Below are 17099 nucleotides of genomic sequence, written 5' to 3'. Positions count from 1 at the left end.
AATAAGCTATATAACATTGAGCTACGGTTCAAGTTACGTGGCCTTGTGTCAGGAAATCGTTTGTTTCACTTTATTAGGAATTCATTGAGAATGAAGAAGCGACGGTGATTGAATCTGGATGTATGTGAAATTCAATTGTTAACGTTATGAGCTAAATATTTGGATTAATAGTTATACGAACAGGAGGTGAGGTAAACGTCCGAGTGCTTGGTACGCTAATGCCCAATAGAGAACAACCCTGCTGTCATCTCTATTGCTAATGAATAAAGGGCGGATGATGGATGCAATATGGTGACGAAAGCATAAGTTGGATAAGACTTTTATTAAACTTCGATTAATATTTTTGTGTAAAAATGTAAAGAAATTTGAGTGATGGTGATAATCTTCCTAATAATGGTGAAGTATCACTTTACAAATACGTACCACTTACATCTGTAGATGTAAAGAGGTAATTTTCCCCTACATAAGTGGATAGTGAACTATAAAATTTCTGTTTTGTCTCTTTACCGCACGTAATTTTCACTGTCTGCTTATCGACTATATAACAAAATGTTTTCTCCTAACTAGGTTAGCTGGAAGAGATCCTTCTTTAGGGATAAGCTCGCCTTTGTTCTCCTCTCTGTGTATTTGTATTTTATTTGTATGTGCAATAAAGAGTTTACATACATACATACATACACACATACATAAAAGGAATGCACTGAAAATATGTAATATAGAAATAAATACGATTATTTACTTCAACAATAAAATTATCCAACTATTTTTCAACTATGTTCTCTTTTTTAAACCAATTGTAGTCATATCCATATTACGTATATTGTTCGACATGATTTTGACGTAAATTGCATTCCATCGTCTGCCCACTGCTATTGAAATATGATTAAAGATGCCAAATATTGGGACAGTGACTAGCACTCGTACCTTATATTTGTGTCTAAATTGTTTTATTTTATTTGAATCTATCTATTAATATTTTATATTATTGTTAGTTGAAAAAGGTTGCCTGAAACATAGCGGTTTGAAGCGATGAGGCAGGTTTTTGCTTGGCTTGGAATTTTATCTGTACATGTTTTCTGTATTGCTAACTAAAATAATTTCTTTGCTCACCCGCGACCTTATGATAGCTAAGTTTATGCAAGATATGATTCAATAAATTACTATTTTGGAGTTTAATAAAGAGTCACATTATTGTACTGAATTGTACACTAGGCAAGAATTTTTTGAGACTCTTGGATAGTACAACTAGCCTGTTTTTTATTTTTCCACGAAAGCGAAGCTGCGAGCTTAAAGCTAGTAATATATTATAAGTGTTATGTCTATATTACCAACAGCATCAACCATAAAATGTGTTTTAACTACCAAAACGCCTCTGTCGCGAAAAAATATTCGCATAAGCATAATGTGTATTATTATTTTATATGCATAATTAAGTAGGAACCAGTCTTGCTAGCACATGGTTATCTCTGTCCTTGTCAATCATAAAGGTCAAAACAAGTCTTCGCTTATTCTCTTATTCATTCTAAAAAGCATTATCGCCAGAAGCCGGGCCTGTTATCCTAGCCATGTGTTTAATTATTAAAGAATGTGTCGCTATATGTCAATAAAATTTAAATCCGTCGTGAAGTCTATTTTCAAACACAGTGATTTTTCCAAGTACGCAAATAGAAACAAATTGAATTAACAGCCGGGGCGCCGGCGTGTCTGCATTCTGCAAGCTGGCGCGGCTTCAGCGCCTGTTTTACGTAACGCGGTGCATTCAGTAAATCGGTGATATCGCGTGCGCGGGAGTCGGCAGTACGCCAGCGGCCGGCGTCATGAGCGCGCGTGCGCCCGCTCTCATCGAGATCATCGAACCCGACCCCCAAAACTGCACTTCCCGCGCCCTCCCTCCAGAGGGCAACGTCAAACACCGGAACTACAGAATGCTCAACGAAAACCTTCGCGCCTACACCCCAACCGGAGACATCCATACATCCCCAGAAAAAGGAAAAGTGGTGTCCAAATTCGATGTATCAACTGTCATCTCTCCGCCCAGAGCTAGGATACTAGAACTGCTAAGACCAGACGATCCTGGAAGAGACACTTTAGAAGCCATAGTAAGACCAGCACCTAGAAGAGGCTTAACGCGACCGCTAGACGAAGACACTAGACGATTTCTACAAAGAGCTCTTCTGTCTCCGAGTCCTTATGGTTCCTCAGCAGCACCCACGCCAGAACCTTATCCCGAGACTCCAGAACAAACAAGCCCGGAACCTCTAGTAGAAGAGCCGAGGAAAAATCAAAAAACAAATGGCGAACGGTCTTTAGCGGACGAATTGCGGGAAGCTGAGGAAGAAGAGTTGACCGGTGAAACGCGAGAGGACATTTACTTGGAATTTATAAAACGTGGTGGTGGTGTGAAAGAAGCAGTGGAACGTGAGAGACTAGGGAAGTTAGCGTTGTCAGTGGAAGAGGACAGTGGTAGTGAGTGTGAGGACAGTCTGTCGGTGGCTGCGAGGAGACTGGACGCGTTGCTGGCGGAATCGAGAGGTCTTCACAAGGAGCTGCAGGATATTCAACAGGATATGCAGGTGCTGGCTCGACGCGTGACTCGCCGCGACCTATAGCGTTCGTACAATTACGACGTTCGTGCACACACCTGCCTTTTTTATGCACTCTTCTCTGAAGCCCCATGTAGTCGGTGCGCGATATATTGTTCTAGTTTTTGTTGCATTGCGGGGCTGGCGCAGCTGTGAATTCATTATATTATATACCGATCCAATTTATGAAAAGCGTAAACAAAGACGCCATTAACCCGACCATACACATTTTAGTGATGTGAAAACCTAGAACCTAAGTAAACCGATTATTTATTATTTGAATAGATCAACGCATTTTTGTCTATTTTATTATTCACAATACTGGATATAATTCCAAAGACTGTTTATTCAATTATAAAAGCAGTAACTATTTTTTAATTTTAAGGAAAGCAAATAAAAATCACATATTCATCCGCGCATTAATCGATTTTTAAAATGTCAAATTTTCCACCATCTCTACGCTAGTCTATGCTACTACAGCACACATGCTTACACATGTTGCAATCAAAAAATAACGTCAGATTTTGACGAAGATTTTTTAAATGTGATTAGACAATAGTTAAAAGACACGAATTATAGATAAATGTGTTATTGATTCGATCCAGTGGGTGTTTATACAAGAATTTTGATGAAATCGGTTTGCTTACACTTTTAATAAATTGGACAGGCATAACGTATAATAATCAACAATTGGCTGCAATGTACAGCAACTAGTACGATGTTTCTCGCTTCATTTGAATTTGGCATTGGTTGCCGCGGTTTTTGTCTCTGACACTCGTTTTGTAAACCATGCATTGCAATTGTCACGTATCTTTTTCGGATGGCGCTTCCACAACTATGTGGTTTCTGGTTTCTCCTTCCCTCCTCTATTTTAATTATTGCTTTTCACTTTATTTCTAGTGACACATGGTTTACATTACTGACTGTTTTGTACAGTTAATTGCGTATATCTTCTTCCGCGATGGTTTTTTTTGTTCTTCAAGCTAATTACTTTGTGGCCATCAATTTTCAATTTAAAACACAAACATTAACCGACTACATTATAACAGGAAAATAGTGCTATTAACCATATTTACGTTCAAACTTCTTTTTGCTGTAATTATATAGAGTCAGTTACTGAGTTCGTTGTAATTGATTACTGCTAACGAACAAAACAATTATAAACGTTAAGTACCTACACACGTTTAAAAATAAGGTTATCTTACATTACCTATGCGTCAAAATAGTTTAATTTTAGTAGACTTACGCACAGCCACAGAATAAGGAATGTGATGATGATGATGATGATGATAATTTGGATCCACGCGTCTGACGTGCCAAATAATCTAGATATAAACAAACATTGAACTTTAGTTAAACATGATTGATATTTTGTGTATATTTCGTGTTGTGCTATTATGACAACAATAAAATTCTTTTCACCACATTTCAAAGCAGCTTGAATCCAAATTATTAATTTGTAAAGTGAGTGCTTGCACTGTTGTGTTTCGGCGTGGAGAGTAAGACAGCCGGTGAAATTACTGGCACGTGAGGTATCCCATCTTAGGCCTCTAGGTTGGCAATGCGTCTGCAATACCACTGGTGTTGCAGATATATGTTTATGCGGTGGTGATCTCTCTTACCATCAGGAGACCCACTTGCTCGTTTGCCATCCAGATGAATAAAAAAAACCGGCCAAGAGCGTGTCGGACACGCCCAAAATAGGGTTCCGTAGCCATTACGAAAAAAATAAGTAATATTTTTCTAAGGATTTCTTATTTTATACGGAATCTTCCAAATTTAGGTACACGGACAGACAGACAGACAGATATGGCGAAACTATAAGGGTTCCGTTTTGCCATTTTGGCTCCGGAACCCTAAAAAAAGTTTTCTATGCAACAGATAAAGATCAATATAGAGCATCAATTTTGGAGGGTTTTGACATGCATCAACAAATTTGACGTATAGGTAAGGAACTCTCTCAGAGGAACTCTTCTGTTGTGCAGTTGATAATTTTTAGGATTCCGTAGTCAAAATAATAAAAATGGACCACATAGAAAGAAAAAGATTTATTCGTGACGGGTTATTTTAACTCTGAAGCGATAAGTCCGCCTATTGCTTACCTTGGACAATCTCTATATACAAAATCAAAATGCCTTTATGGCGGTAATGGGTAATAAAGTTGATAGATATAAAATAATCCTGCCTGCTAGACGCGTACAATGTTTTTGCACACTACTTAGAATATAATAAGAATAAAATTAAAATAACACAATACAAGTTCATTTGAATGTAAGATAAAATATGTCGAATTCAGTAAAAACACATAAAAAATAAAATAACCAATAATTTACAATATTTAATCAATTCAAGAAAATTACAAATTAAATGTCAATTAAATAATAAAATTACTTAACTAGTCCATTAACAGTATCATACATAAAAAAAACAGATAAAGTATAAAAACAATTGGCAACTAGTGTTTTCCGTACTGCTTGCCATGTATTGTATTGATGCTCAGTAAAGAGTCATTGCACCGCACTGGGCCCGCGTGGGAACTATGGCCCAAGCCCTCTTGTTCTGAGAGGAGGCCTGTGCCCAGCAGTGGGACGTATATAGGCTGGGATGATGAAAGAGTCATTGTATTATATTTTACAAGTTTTAAACAGAGAATGAAGGAAACAGAGACAATTTGTCACGAAATGGTTGCAACTCAGTCCTCGTAAAAGAAGCAGTGAACACGATAAAAACATTTAAAAGAGAGCACAACCATTATGCCTACTTAAGAATAAACAATGGAAATAAAAATTTCAACGACAAACAAAGAAAAACAGCCGTTGCGCACAACAGTGTACTAATATCATACTTATCTGTCGACGGCTTAGAGACTTATTTAGCACTAGAAAACGGTAACTTAGCACGCGTTAAAATACATAATTATATAATAATTATGGCAAAAATGTAGTGTGTCGTTTGATAGGTCATTTAAAAATAGGTTTGATTCAGGGATTCGTTTGCGAAATACAACAGTTTTAAAATGGAAATTCTCCATCTATCATCTCTACTACTCTACTAGTACCTACCTTCACCCTTCCAGCTAAAACGTTAGTTTTGGACACGCGAGAATAATTACGACTAGTATATTAAAATCAAATTTAAAAGGAAAACTGTAAAAGTTAATTAACGAGTACCTAATAGTGAATTCAAATATCGAATAATTGCCGTATACGGAACCCTGTACTGCGCGCCCGAGACGCACTTGATCGATGTTATTATATTTGTATTTACCGATTTCATTTCTCTTAACATTTTATAAGAGTCTAGACTGCGTAAACGTATAGCATGAGCAGCGATTTCTAGTGCGAATTGTTTTTGCTGCATTGTAATGTATGTACGTCTGTCATGCGCTAATTACAAATATCAATAAACGGAACAAACTATGCGTGTTTATACAATCTTGTTGTGCTTGTTAAGATAAGACCCAAGTAATCAATTTGAAATAGGAATACGAGTATATTTTGATGAAACGACAAAATATTTACACTAAAATTTCAATTAAATAACCTAACCAACAAAAAGTTGGAAACCCCTGACTTTGTCACTTGAAAGTTCAATTATCTCAAAAACGACAAAACCGATTTTGATGAAACATGTCTAAGAACCATCGCTGGAAAACTTGATTTCAAATAAAATAAACCGCATTCAAATCGGTCTACCCGCTTAAGAGCTACGGTGCCACAGACAGACACACATAGCGGTCAAACTTATAACACCCCTCTTTATGCGTCGGGGATTAAAAATGGACATCGGTTGAGCTAGCCCCGACATAGTAAATCTAAAACGGGTGGACCGATTTGAATGCGGTTCTTTTATTTGAAATCAGGTTTTCTAGCGATGGTTCTTAGACATGTTTCATGGTGTTGTTGTTCAGCCGTTTTTGAGATATTGAACTTTGAAGTGACAAAGTTTTTTAACTTTTTGATGGTCAGGTATATTCTCTGTTATTGTATTTCCACGTTATCAATGAATAAATTAAAACGGAATATGCAAAGTAGACTAAATCAAATTAGTCATTTAGATAACAGATTTCTAAGCTATCGCGTCGTTATCAGCACTGCATTTTACTGATACTTAGTAGCTGATAGACGAGTCCATCGTCGTGCAATGAACGTTTGATTATTGTTTTATAATTGTTTTGTTTACGAGTCAGTTTTAAGAATAATTTAATGAAGGCTGGCTTGTATTAAATATACGTAGTTTCATGTTCAAAAGGCTGGCTTGCGCTGAAGTATCGATACTTATGTATTTTCGTAGTTTTTTGGAGTCGCTAGAACATGGTAACAAAACACACAAATACGGTATTTGACAACTCCTGATTTTGCCATATCTTAATATTATTATGAAAATATAGATTTACAGATAGTGTTTAGCGAAGAGAAATTTTAAATCGGTTGAAAATTGGATTTATAGTGATTTTTTGAAAAATCTATCTCAAACGTTTTTCTCTATGCAGCAAGTATGGCGGTACTGGCGTGTGACGTCACATGCCTGTATGTCTTTCTCTGTCTGATCTTGAATTTCAAACCTTTATAACTTTGTTATTTGTAAAGGTAGCTTAAAAATTGTTTTTCTATTCGATAACAGGCATTGTGTAGTTTTAATTTATAAAACATATACAAAATAGTCAAATACCGTATTACGTGTGGTGGTGGTTATGTTTGGGTTTGTGTGATTTGTATGTGTTGGGGGTGGAGGAACTGCATGATAACTCATTTCTTGCATGAACATAGCTGTCATAGTGTCGTGAGTGAGCAGAGTACCTACCTGATTGTTTTATTTCATTGTTACCAACAAATTATGAATGTGTAGCTGTAATCAATTATATATTATTATTACCGAGGGATTTACGAAAATCCGTTAGCCATCTCGCCAATTTGGAGGAGGACGGGTAACTTTATGTTCATAGATATCCCTTAGCGAAGTAACGTCATATTTAATGAATTTAATTATTAATTGACCAGGCTAAAAAAAAACGGTTCATAAAGTACGTTTCAAATTACGAAGCAATAATAGTAATAATTAATAGTTACAGCGCGTATTAATTAGTAGTTATGCCCTGATTGAGCTGGCTGGTTGCAGCAACATGTTCTAAAAGGTTTTAAAAATATTATTAGCTTTTTTCTCTTCATCAGTAGGACGTCCTGTTTATTAGTAAGGAGGCATCTTTTGCATACGATTGTATGAGGCACATGCCTAGGGCCCCAAAGACATTGAATTCAAGTTTATTTTTAACCCCGACGTAAAAAGAGGGGTGTTATAAGTTTGACCGCTATGTGTGTGTGTCTGTCTGTAGCACCGTAGCTCTTAAGCGGGTGGACCGATTTGAATGCGGTTTTTTATTCGAAATCAGGTTTTTCATGCATTATTATATTGTTTTAATTTTATTGATTTATTATGATTGATTGATTTCATTGAATTTAAAATTTATATAAATTAAAAATCATTATTAAATTAAACTTTTTCGTTTGTGGCTGTTGACACCTGATTACTTTTGAAATTAAATGAATTTATTATTAATCAATCAGAAGTACATGCAAGAATGTTAGGGACCTTCTAGTAGGTATGCAGGATACCTGTATCAGAAGACCCCACTACATATACAATGCATACACTAACAATGCAGCAAGATAAAGAAATAGACAATATTATTATAATAACATTTAAGCTTAAATGTATCTAAAATCTGTTGCCATGTATTAGTAAGTGTATGTGTGTGTGTGTGTGTGTGTGTGTGCTTGTGCACGAGGTATTCGAAGTGAGTATGCGTGTGAGCCAGCCCTAACGGACACAGATATCTACTAGGTTACGTGGTATAGTAGTGCGTCTGTGTCATCGTAACTCAGGTCCTTTAACCAAGCGGCCAATGCTTTTTTGCAATCATACCATGTAAGCGGATAAATATTGATATTTGCGTTTATCCTGTTATAAAGGTACGCTGATTGCGTAGGAAATTGTCTCCTAGCAAAAGCGGATCTGCATTTTGTAGTAGGAGCAGCAGCTTTTTTCCGTCTACCAGCTGATTGTGATGGGATGAATATTAAAATTTGGTCTTAGACAAATATTTATTGTATGCATTAGAGCATAAAAAGTAATTTTATGTCGCCTAGATACAGCATAAATACGAACTTTACGAGCATGAGAAGCGAATAGTAGATTATTCAACGAGGGACTAAAACAAGTGAGGGTGGCTATAGTTCGAGTGGCATTATGGTTGTTTAGTCTCACGTTAAACACTCTACTTTTCACTTTGAATGCGAGGAAAAAAACATTGTTCTGTTCAAAATTACAATATTACTTTTAAAACACAGGACAGGCCATCACTTCGAAATTGAAATAGCAAAAAAAAAATTTGTGCGGTTTTTTTCTTTTCTTTTATTTTTTAAGAAGTGACGCTTTAAAAGCTATATATTTAGCCAACAGTTTCAAAATTGAAAACTTTTTAAAACTAATTGAACCATGCTTTAATTAATTAATCCATATTATAATTAAATCGATTCATATTCGTAATCATTAATTGTTTCACGAAATTAAATCGTGTATTTTTATATTTTTTGCACAGTTGTCATTTGAGGTTATTTCCACGCCCTAAATTCCGCCATTCACAAACACCGTGTTGGCTATTTAGGGTTTCCGTAGTAAATTAAAAAAAATACTTTAATCCCTAGAGAATAAAAAGCTTTCGTCCCGATATGCAGACTAAACTGACATTTTAAGAGCATGAGAAGTGAAAAAGATACTTTGACTTTGTTATCAAGTTAAATAAACGTTCGGTTGCAGGCATCGTGCGCGCGCGCCGGTCAGTGCGCGGCGGCGGCGCGAGCGCTGGACGCGGAGTGCCGCTCTCTGCGTTTCCTGGACGACGTGCTGGCGCTGCTGCGGGGAGACGTGGCCGCGGCGCGTGCGCGGGCCTGGCCCTTCGCTCTGCCCACGCGACTGCCGGATCGAAACTACATCATATAAAGTGAGTGCCTCAGGGATGTACACACTTAGCCTGCGTTTCAACCAAGATGTGCATTGCGAGGACAGCACATCTCTAGTGTTTCTTAGTTCATCGTCCATCCTCGTCCGTGGACCGTCGTCCATCCTCCATCCTCGCATAAAAGTGAGTGCCTACATCAGGGCGGTAATTCTCATTCATCTGTCATCATCATCATCATCAGCCTACAGCAGTCCACTGCTGGACATACATAGGCATCTTCCATGGCGCGCCACAAGACTCTGTCTTCAGCCCCTCGCTAAGATCGTCCGTCCACCGTGCCTCAGGACGCCCTAACACTGTGGTCTCCATTCGAGGACTCGTCTGCTCCACCGTTCATCAGTCCTGCGACGAACGTGGCCAGCCCAAAGCCACTTCAGCGAACTATTCTTTGAGCAACGTCGGTGACTTTCGTTCTTCCATCTGTCACAGATCTGTGCACCTGTCTAATTACCGTTCCTTTTTATTCAATAGTAACATGGTAATTAGACTTGAGTTCACATAGATCCAGATCTATGCACTTACTTTAATTACCGTATCGCTTTTGCAGGCAATAAAAGTGAATCGGTAATTAGAGGCGTGCATGGACGAATGTGAATGACCGGGGGATAGGTTGTACTATATCTTTTGCAGCACAGAAGTCTCTAAGCCGAGGGCGAACGGACAGACAGACATGACGAAAATGACAAAACTGTATGAGTTTTCGTAGGCTACGGAACTCTAAAAAGTTACTCTTCTTGTCGCTTCTCCGCTTCAATGGAAGCATACCTTTACCGTAAACTCAAAATAAACGTAATAAATTAAAGTCCGTTGTATGGATGAACCGCGCACCGCACGCGACCGGCCCGGGCATGGCGATGCGACGTCATTCCTAATATAAGGCACGGTCAATACCGTCATAAAAAAGCGAGATAAACACAAAATGATATAACGTAATTAATAAATATGTAATTTCCAAAGCTTAAAATACATTTAAAGAAAAACTAAAAACCACAAAAAAAAAGTTAAAGGAGTCCCCTTGTAGGTTTAACGTTTTACTTATTTTAACTTTTTTGATACTTCGTTTATTCTGAGTTTACCAATGTTTCCAACATGAAAAGCAAAAGATGGGTTTGAGTAAATCGGGGAAATACCTGTCTAATCTAAAAGCAAATAATGATTGTCGAAATGCTATCGTCACAGCTCAAAATAAATTAAATACCTACTTATCATTATAGTTAGCAGTAGCAAATATGAGAAAAATAGGTATATTTTTTGTTACCAACATTATTTTCTTAACAAGAAATACTAACAGTTCAAGTTTTATTAAAATTGTTTGAATTAAAGGGTTAATTTTTGAAACTACAGAAGCGATTTTAAAACCTCTCTAAGTACTAACAGAAAGCTGCACTATTTTTGAAAATACACATCCAAGTCATCCAACACCTTTAAACGAGCGATTCTCGACGAGACTCTGAAACGGCTCCAACGATTTCGTTGATTGTTTATGTAGGGGTTTACGGGGATGAAAAATTGATCTAGCTTTAGTTTTAGCCTGAGCGGAGCTTGGTCGCCCAGATACTGGTTATATTAACTGCAGACGGACGAAATTGCGAGCAACAGCTAGTATTTTACATGCTGTTAATCACATTTGTTTTATCTTGTATTGCTCATAAAATATAAACTTAATGATACGTGACACACTCAGCGTGCGTTAAAGGATGATGTGACGTCCGTCTTGTAATAAATTGCTCTTTGATTTCGAATGTCACAATCGATTTGGACAAAAGATTGATTCTGGTGTTGATGTGCAAATGTCCGTGTCAATAAAGTAGAACCTTTTTACCTTACCACCGGTACTTACTTACCATTGGTAGCGTAGAAACAAAGTAGAAAAAAGTACCTAGTACATAGATAAAAATTTAAATTCGACTGCCTTTTTACAAGCTTTTATATTTGATTTAGTTTCACCTGTCCCGTTGTCTGTCTGTCTGTCTGTAATCAAATCTTGCAAGTTAAATTTGACCAACTTCCAGTAGTCAGATTGACTTGAAATTTGGAATGCTTATGTAAATTGCGTGACAATACAATAATATAGAAGTGACATTCTGGTAGTCCAGCCAGGATCGTCTCCGCAGGACCGAACTCTTCAACGGTTAATAGCATCGACTTGAAATTTGGTATGCAAATGTAGTTTGGGTGACAATGCAAGTATAGTCAAAAAAGTACAGTTAGCAAATAAATCTTGTATTAAAAATGAAATTTTTAAGGTTAGGTTATTTAAAACCATAGCTTAGCTCAAAAAATCACAGTTATTATATTATGGATCTTAACTGTTTAGAGACTATTTTTTTTTCTTGGTTTTTTTTTTTCAAGTTTTTCTATCTCCACATAATATCAGCTTTGAGTCACCTTCCGCGGCCTGACGAATGCTGAGTGGATTCCTTTTTCATAACAACGATATTTAGATAGTTATTGGAATATTCGTTACTTTCTATTGATTATGTCAGATAAGAAATAATGTTTCCTATTTTTATTCTTCTTAGTCTCTCTCAATCCCATGACTCTTATCCACTCATTCATCCTGTCGTTGAAGTTATATAAGGAATGAATGAATGCAAATTAACCCCCGACGCAAAAAGAGGGTGTTATAAGTTTGACCGCTATGTGTGTCTATGTGTGTGTGTGTCTGTCTGTGGCACCGTAGCTCTAAAACGGGTGGACGATTTGAATGCGTTTTTTTAATGAAAGCAGTTTTCTAGCGATGTTCTTACACGCGTTTTATCAAATCGGGTTCAGCCGTTTTGAGATATTGAACTTTAAGTGACAAAGTCGGGGTTTTCAACTTTTCTTGGTTAGGTTAAACATAACCTAGGTACTCTACTCATTCCGGCACAGACCCACAAAAAGGCTTGAATAAATTCGAATTACTTACCCGCTCATAAATGACTACGGCCTTAGTTCCGCAGCTCGGGCCGGTGATCGTGTTAAACTGCAGTTAGCGCGCCGTGCCCCGGCCCGGTGGAACCGACTGTCAGTTAAACCGGCGTTTCGTTGAAACGACTGCCATACGAGTATCGTTGATGTTTAATTTGGGTATGGAAGGGTTAAAATTATTTAGATTTACCTAGTGAAATACATGTAGGTTTTAAAATGTATTGGGCCTGCACGAAAGCTACGGTTCATGCCCTCCGTTTGAGAGGAGGCCTGTGCCCAGCTGTTGGACATTTTAGGCTGGCTGGGCTGTAGACGGCCTCACATGACTCACTCGTTAACAAAACATCTTAAGGAGAACCTCCCCCCCCCCCCCCCCCCTCAAAATTCAAAATTCAAATGATTTATTCAGTAAATAGGCCGCAATGGGCACTTTGACACGTCATTTTTTAAACTACCAGCGCTTTCGGAAAGACCATCATTGCCAAGAAGAATGCGCCGCTAGAAACATGGCAGAAGTCATTTTTTCATAATAATATAATTACAAATAAAATACTTAAAAACTATATTATACAATTAAAGAAAAAAAATACAAAACAATAATAATATAATAGTAATAATAATGAGACAGACCTCCTTGAGCTGCGGCCACCTCTGGTATTAGTTGCGTGCGGGCAATGACCTATGAAAACTTTCCGAAAACTCAAATAAAATACAATATCGTTCCATTTGACATTTCAGCCGTAACGGTTTTTCCAATAACGGAATATATGAAACCGGATTAATGAACTGGTATTTAAAAGCGGTATTTGGGTTGTTTGCTGTAACAGTGTGCGAGAGTTCGCACCTCGGTAGGTTTGCACAGTAAACGCGTTAAAACAGTAGGTTATGTTTTCTTTAGCACCTATTAAACATTATGTTTACAGCGTAGGTATAAACCTTGGAATAAGTGATTGATTGGTTAGTAGTTTATAAATGTGGTACATATCTTTTAATGTCTCCAATATTTTTTTCATTTGGTAGTCTGAAACTATGAACTGCGAACCAAACTACTTCATATACTATACTACACTACATACTATATAATACATATTTTCAGAGAGTAACTAGAACTAATTAAGTATATCCCCATTTGCGAAGAATTAATTTATATAAGCGCCCGAGGGAAACTAATCGTATGTCCTTTCCATTGTGTTAAACTAGCCCAATACCCAACTTATTTAAATTGGTACATCATTTTAAGTGTGAAGAGCTAACAGACACACAGAGCTACATTTATAATACTAGCTTTAAATCGCTTAACGCTATAGATCCATGTAATTTTCCGGGATAAAAACTATCCTAACCTTTCCAGGGTACAACTATCTTCATATCAAATCATGTAAGGTGACCTGGGGCTATTGTAACTGGGGAGGATAATATTGTATCTGAGCGTCTGATGGCGTTCTTACGACGCCATGTTCCATGTTCATGTGTCATGTTTGTGTGAAGACATTTAGAAGGTCGAAACGAAATTTGTGAGAGAAAATATTTTATTTACAATATGTCGAGTATTGACGGTTGAATTCAAACAGAAGCAAAGTAGTTATGGCAGATCTTGTGCGGCTGCGCGAAATATATTATCTATTCTTGGCGTCAGGTGGCGCGGCTGTAGTGTTTCTACAGTCTTCTGGCGAACACAGCGTAAAATGGCCGAGAACATGGCGTCGCAAGGACGCCATCAGCGGTTCAATACAATATCCCCCCAGCTACAATAGCCCCGGGTCACCCTATAACGTTTCTGCGGTTTAAACGTGAAGAAGCAAAAACAGACAGAATTACTTTCGCATTATATAATATCGGGTTAAAAATTAATTGAACTATCGTACTGGAATAACTAGCAGACTGTCATATCCGGAGGCTCGGCGGCTAGCTAGCGACAGGACATCAGCGTCCATCCGTTTATTATTTAACGAATAGTTGACGGTCGCTGCGGCAGGGCCGGCTCCGAAATTCATACGGGAAATAATTAAATGCGGTGGGACACTTATGCCGCCATTAGTCGGCTTGAATTACTATGCTGTCAATGAACGATTTTTGTTTTGCTAATTATTGGCTTGTTTTAGACAAGGCCAAGTAGTTTGCAAGTTTTCTTCGCTCATAACTAGGTATATTTCTCTAGTTTGTGCTGCCCATCTCCCTTCCATACTAATATAATATCATGCTAAAACAGAGGAACCGATTTTAATGGAATTTGTGGGAAGCTTATTAGAAAGGTCTTTTTCTACCCAGTTCACCAATTTATAATAAGAAATAATTTATTACAATTTCATTAGCAACTTTACATGTCTCGCTTACTAAACTGAAGGAAAATTGGATGAATATCAAATGCCTCTTTTAACGAAGCGTGACTAACGTACTGTTTAAACTGTATGATTTATAAATAAATAAAAGTGTCTGCTTATTAACGTGTTGTATGATTTAATAATTGAACGATATACAAATGAAGCATCGCACTTTCCAAATAATTTAACAGTGAAGAGATAATTGAAATTAGGATTGGGCGATTTCGCTGCAACTATAACAGATTTGATGTGAAAATCTTGAATTATTGTTTTGTAAAAAAAAAGTACAAAATTAAAACTTTTCAACTCACAATTTATAATAATGTCAGGAAACGTTCCGACTAATTTTGATCTTTTCTGAGATCATCTCATCATAATAATTTCAGCCAGAGGACGTCGACTGTTAAACATAGGCCCAATACAAATTTCTTTTAGGGTTCCCGACCCCTTCGGGTGCCAACGGGACCCTAACTACTGAGATCCGCTGTCTGCCTGTCTGTCTGTCGGTCTGTCGTCTGTCTTCAGGGTCTATCTCTCTGAAGCCGTAAAAGTTAGATCTAGCTTCACTTGAATTTTCAAAGATTATGTATTACTGTGGCCGCAATACAACAAATACTAAAAATAAAATAAAGTTACAAATTAAAGGGCGTCGTCATACAAGAAACGTGTTTTTTTCAGCGTTTTTTGGTTGCTAAGGCGACCGAGTCGCCTAGCAACGGGTAGCTATGTGTTTGAATATCTACCTTTAAGTTTGCGATTTAATCAATGATGTTTTAAAAAGCTTCGATAGTATAATATACTTAATTAATATAGTGACTGTTTGAGTGTGTGGTTTATTCGTTTTTGTGCAAAATTAACAAAGCAATTTATGAACCACAAACCTCAATGAAGCCAACGTTGATAGAGTGCTCGCCAAATCTACACCGTAAATCGCTAAGTATGTGTACCTATTTGTTTTTTACATAAAAAAATCATACAATTTACAAGGTTTATTAATATTATAGTTTAAATTAATTCACAATAGTCGAGCTTCTTATTATTTAATTACACAACATACGAAGTCCGCCGAATTTCCCGCGAATGAACCGCGCTGACAGCTTTTTTTTTTGAGCCGCGCGCGGCGGTTGCGGGCAATGGTTCGTTTTTCAGAAGCAACAGCCAGAACAAAGAGGATGAGAATTCAATTATTTTTATTCGAAATACTTGCACAAGTGCTTACATTTCGGCGATATTTTTAGAAGCTTTTCTTTAGCTTGCCCTGTTTGTTTATTTATTTATTTATTGTTGTTTCTCAATCTTGGAAGCTAAATTTGACCCATTTCCAGTGGTCGATCGGCTTGAAATTTGGCATACTTGTGTAAATTTGGTGACAATGCAATAATCTGGTAGTGACATCTTTTTGGTCCTGCCAGGTTCGTCTTTGCAGGAGGGAACTCCTCAATAGTTAATAGTGATTTAATTGGTACAGATATGTAGTTTAGACTAAGCGAGCTTGTATTAAAAATGTTTTTTTAACAAAATCTTATTACAAGCATTATATTACTTGCAGGTAATGTAACTATGTTTTGCTCGGGTGGAATCTTTCAACTCAAATTGAAGTGGATATCTTCAACCGATTGAGCTGAAATTTTACACGCATGTATAAATCCGATGACAATGCAATATTATTAAAACATGGAGTTGATCTGATAGATAAAGCTAGCGGGTGACCGTAGGAAAGCTGTGAATAACGACACGGCCGCATCGAGTTTGGACTCGTTTGTTTACTTGACGAGTACTTTGTTACCAGGGGCATAAAGTACTACAGTCAGCAAAAAAACTATATTAGAAGATTTAAGAAAAACTTTTACTGAACTGTTTACGGCACCCTTCATGTACGAGTCCGACTCGCACTTGGCCATTTTTTTATCACGGGACTTTTGACACCAATTTACCTAGTCCCAAACTAAGCAAAGCTTGTATATGATACTAGGCAACGGATATACATACTCATATTGATAAATACATACTTAATTACATATTAAACATCCAAGACCGAGAACATACATTCGTATAATACAAATATCTGCCCCGGCCGGGAATCGAACCCGGGACTCAAGCTTTCGCAGTCAGGTTCTCTAACCACTTCGCCATCCGGTCAAATCCCTCGTCTAATACCTCCAGTCCAGTTTTTTGGTTGGTGAATCCGCGCCCTCATCAAGGACATCTATCTCGTTGTGTCTCGTTGTCTCTTGCTTGTCGTCAATGTAAAATAAATAGATACTT

General features: G+C 37.3%; 1 protein-coding gene across 1 annotated transcript in view; it reads left to right on the top strand.

The window, feature by feature from the left end:
* Window positions 1–1777: 1777 nt before the first annotated feature.
* Window positions 1778–17099, top strand: part of LOC141426166 (uncharacterized) — a 66494-nt gene continuing 51172 nt past the window's right edge. Inside the window, exons 1-2 of the mRNA XM_074085025.1 lie at window positions 1778–2573; window positions 9399–9582. Of these exons, the coding sequence (XP_073941126.1) occupies window positions 1818–2573; window positions 9399–9581 (939 nt within the window). The 5' untranslated portion in view covers window positions 1778–1817 and the 3' untranslated portion in view covers window position 9582. The remainder of the gene's footprint in view (window positions 2574–9398; window positions 9583–17099) is intronic.

The sequence above is a fragment of the Choristoneura fumiferana genome, chromosome 3, assembly GCF_025370935.1.
Source record: "Choristoneura fumiferana chromosome 3, NRCan_CFum_1, whole genome shotgun sequence".
In the NCBI taxonomy this organism is placed as follows: domain Eukaryota; kingdom Metazoa; phylum Arthropoda; class Insecta; order Lepidoptera; family Tortricidae; genus Choristoneura; species Choristoneura fumiferana.
Note: the sequence above shows the minus strand (reverse complement) of the source record. Positions and strands in the feature narration are given on the sequence as shown.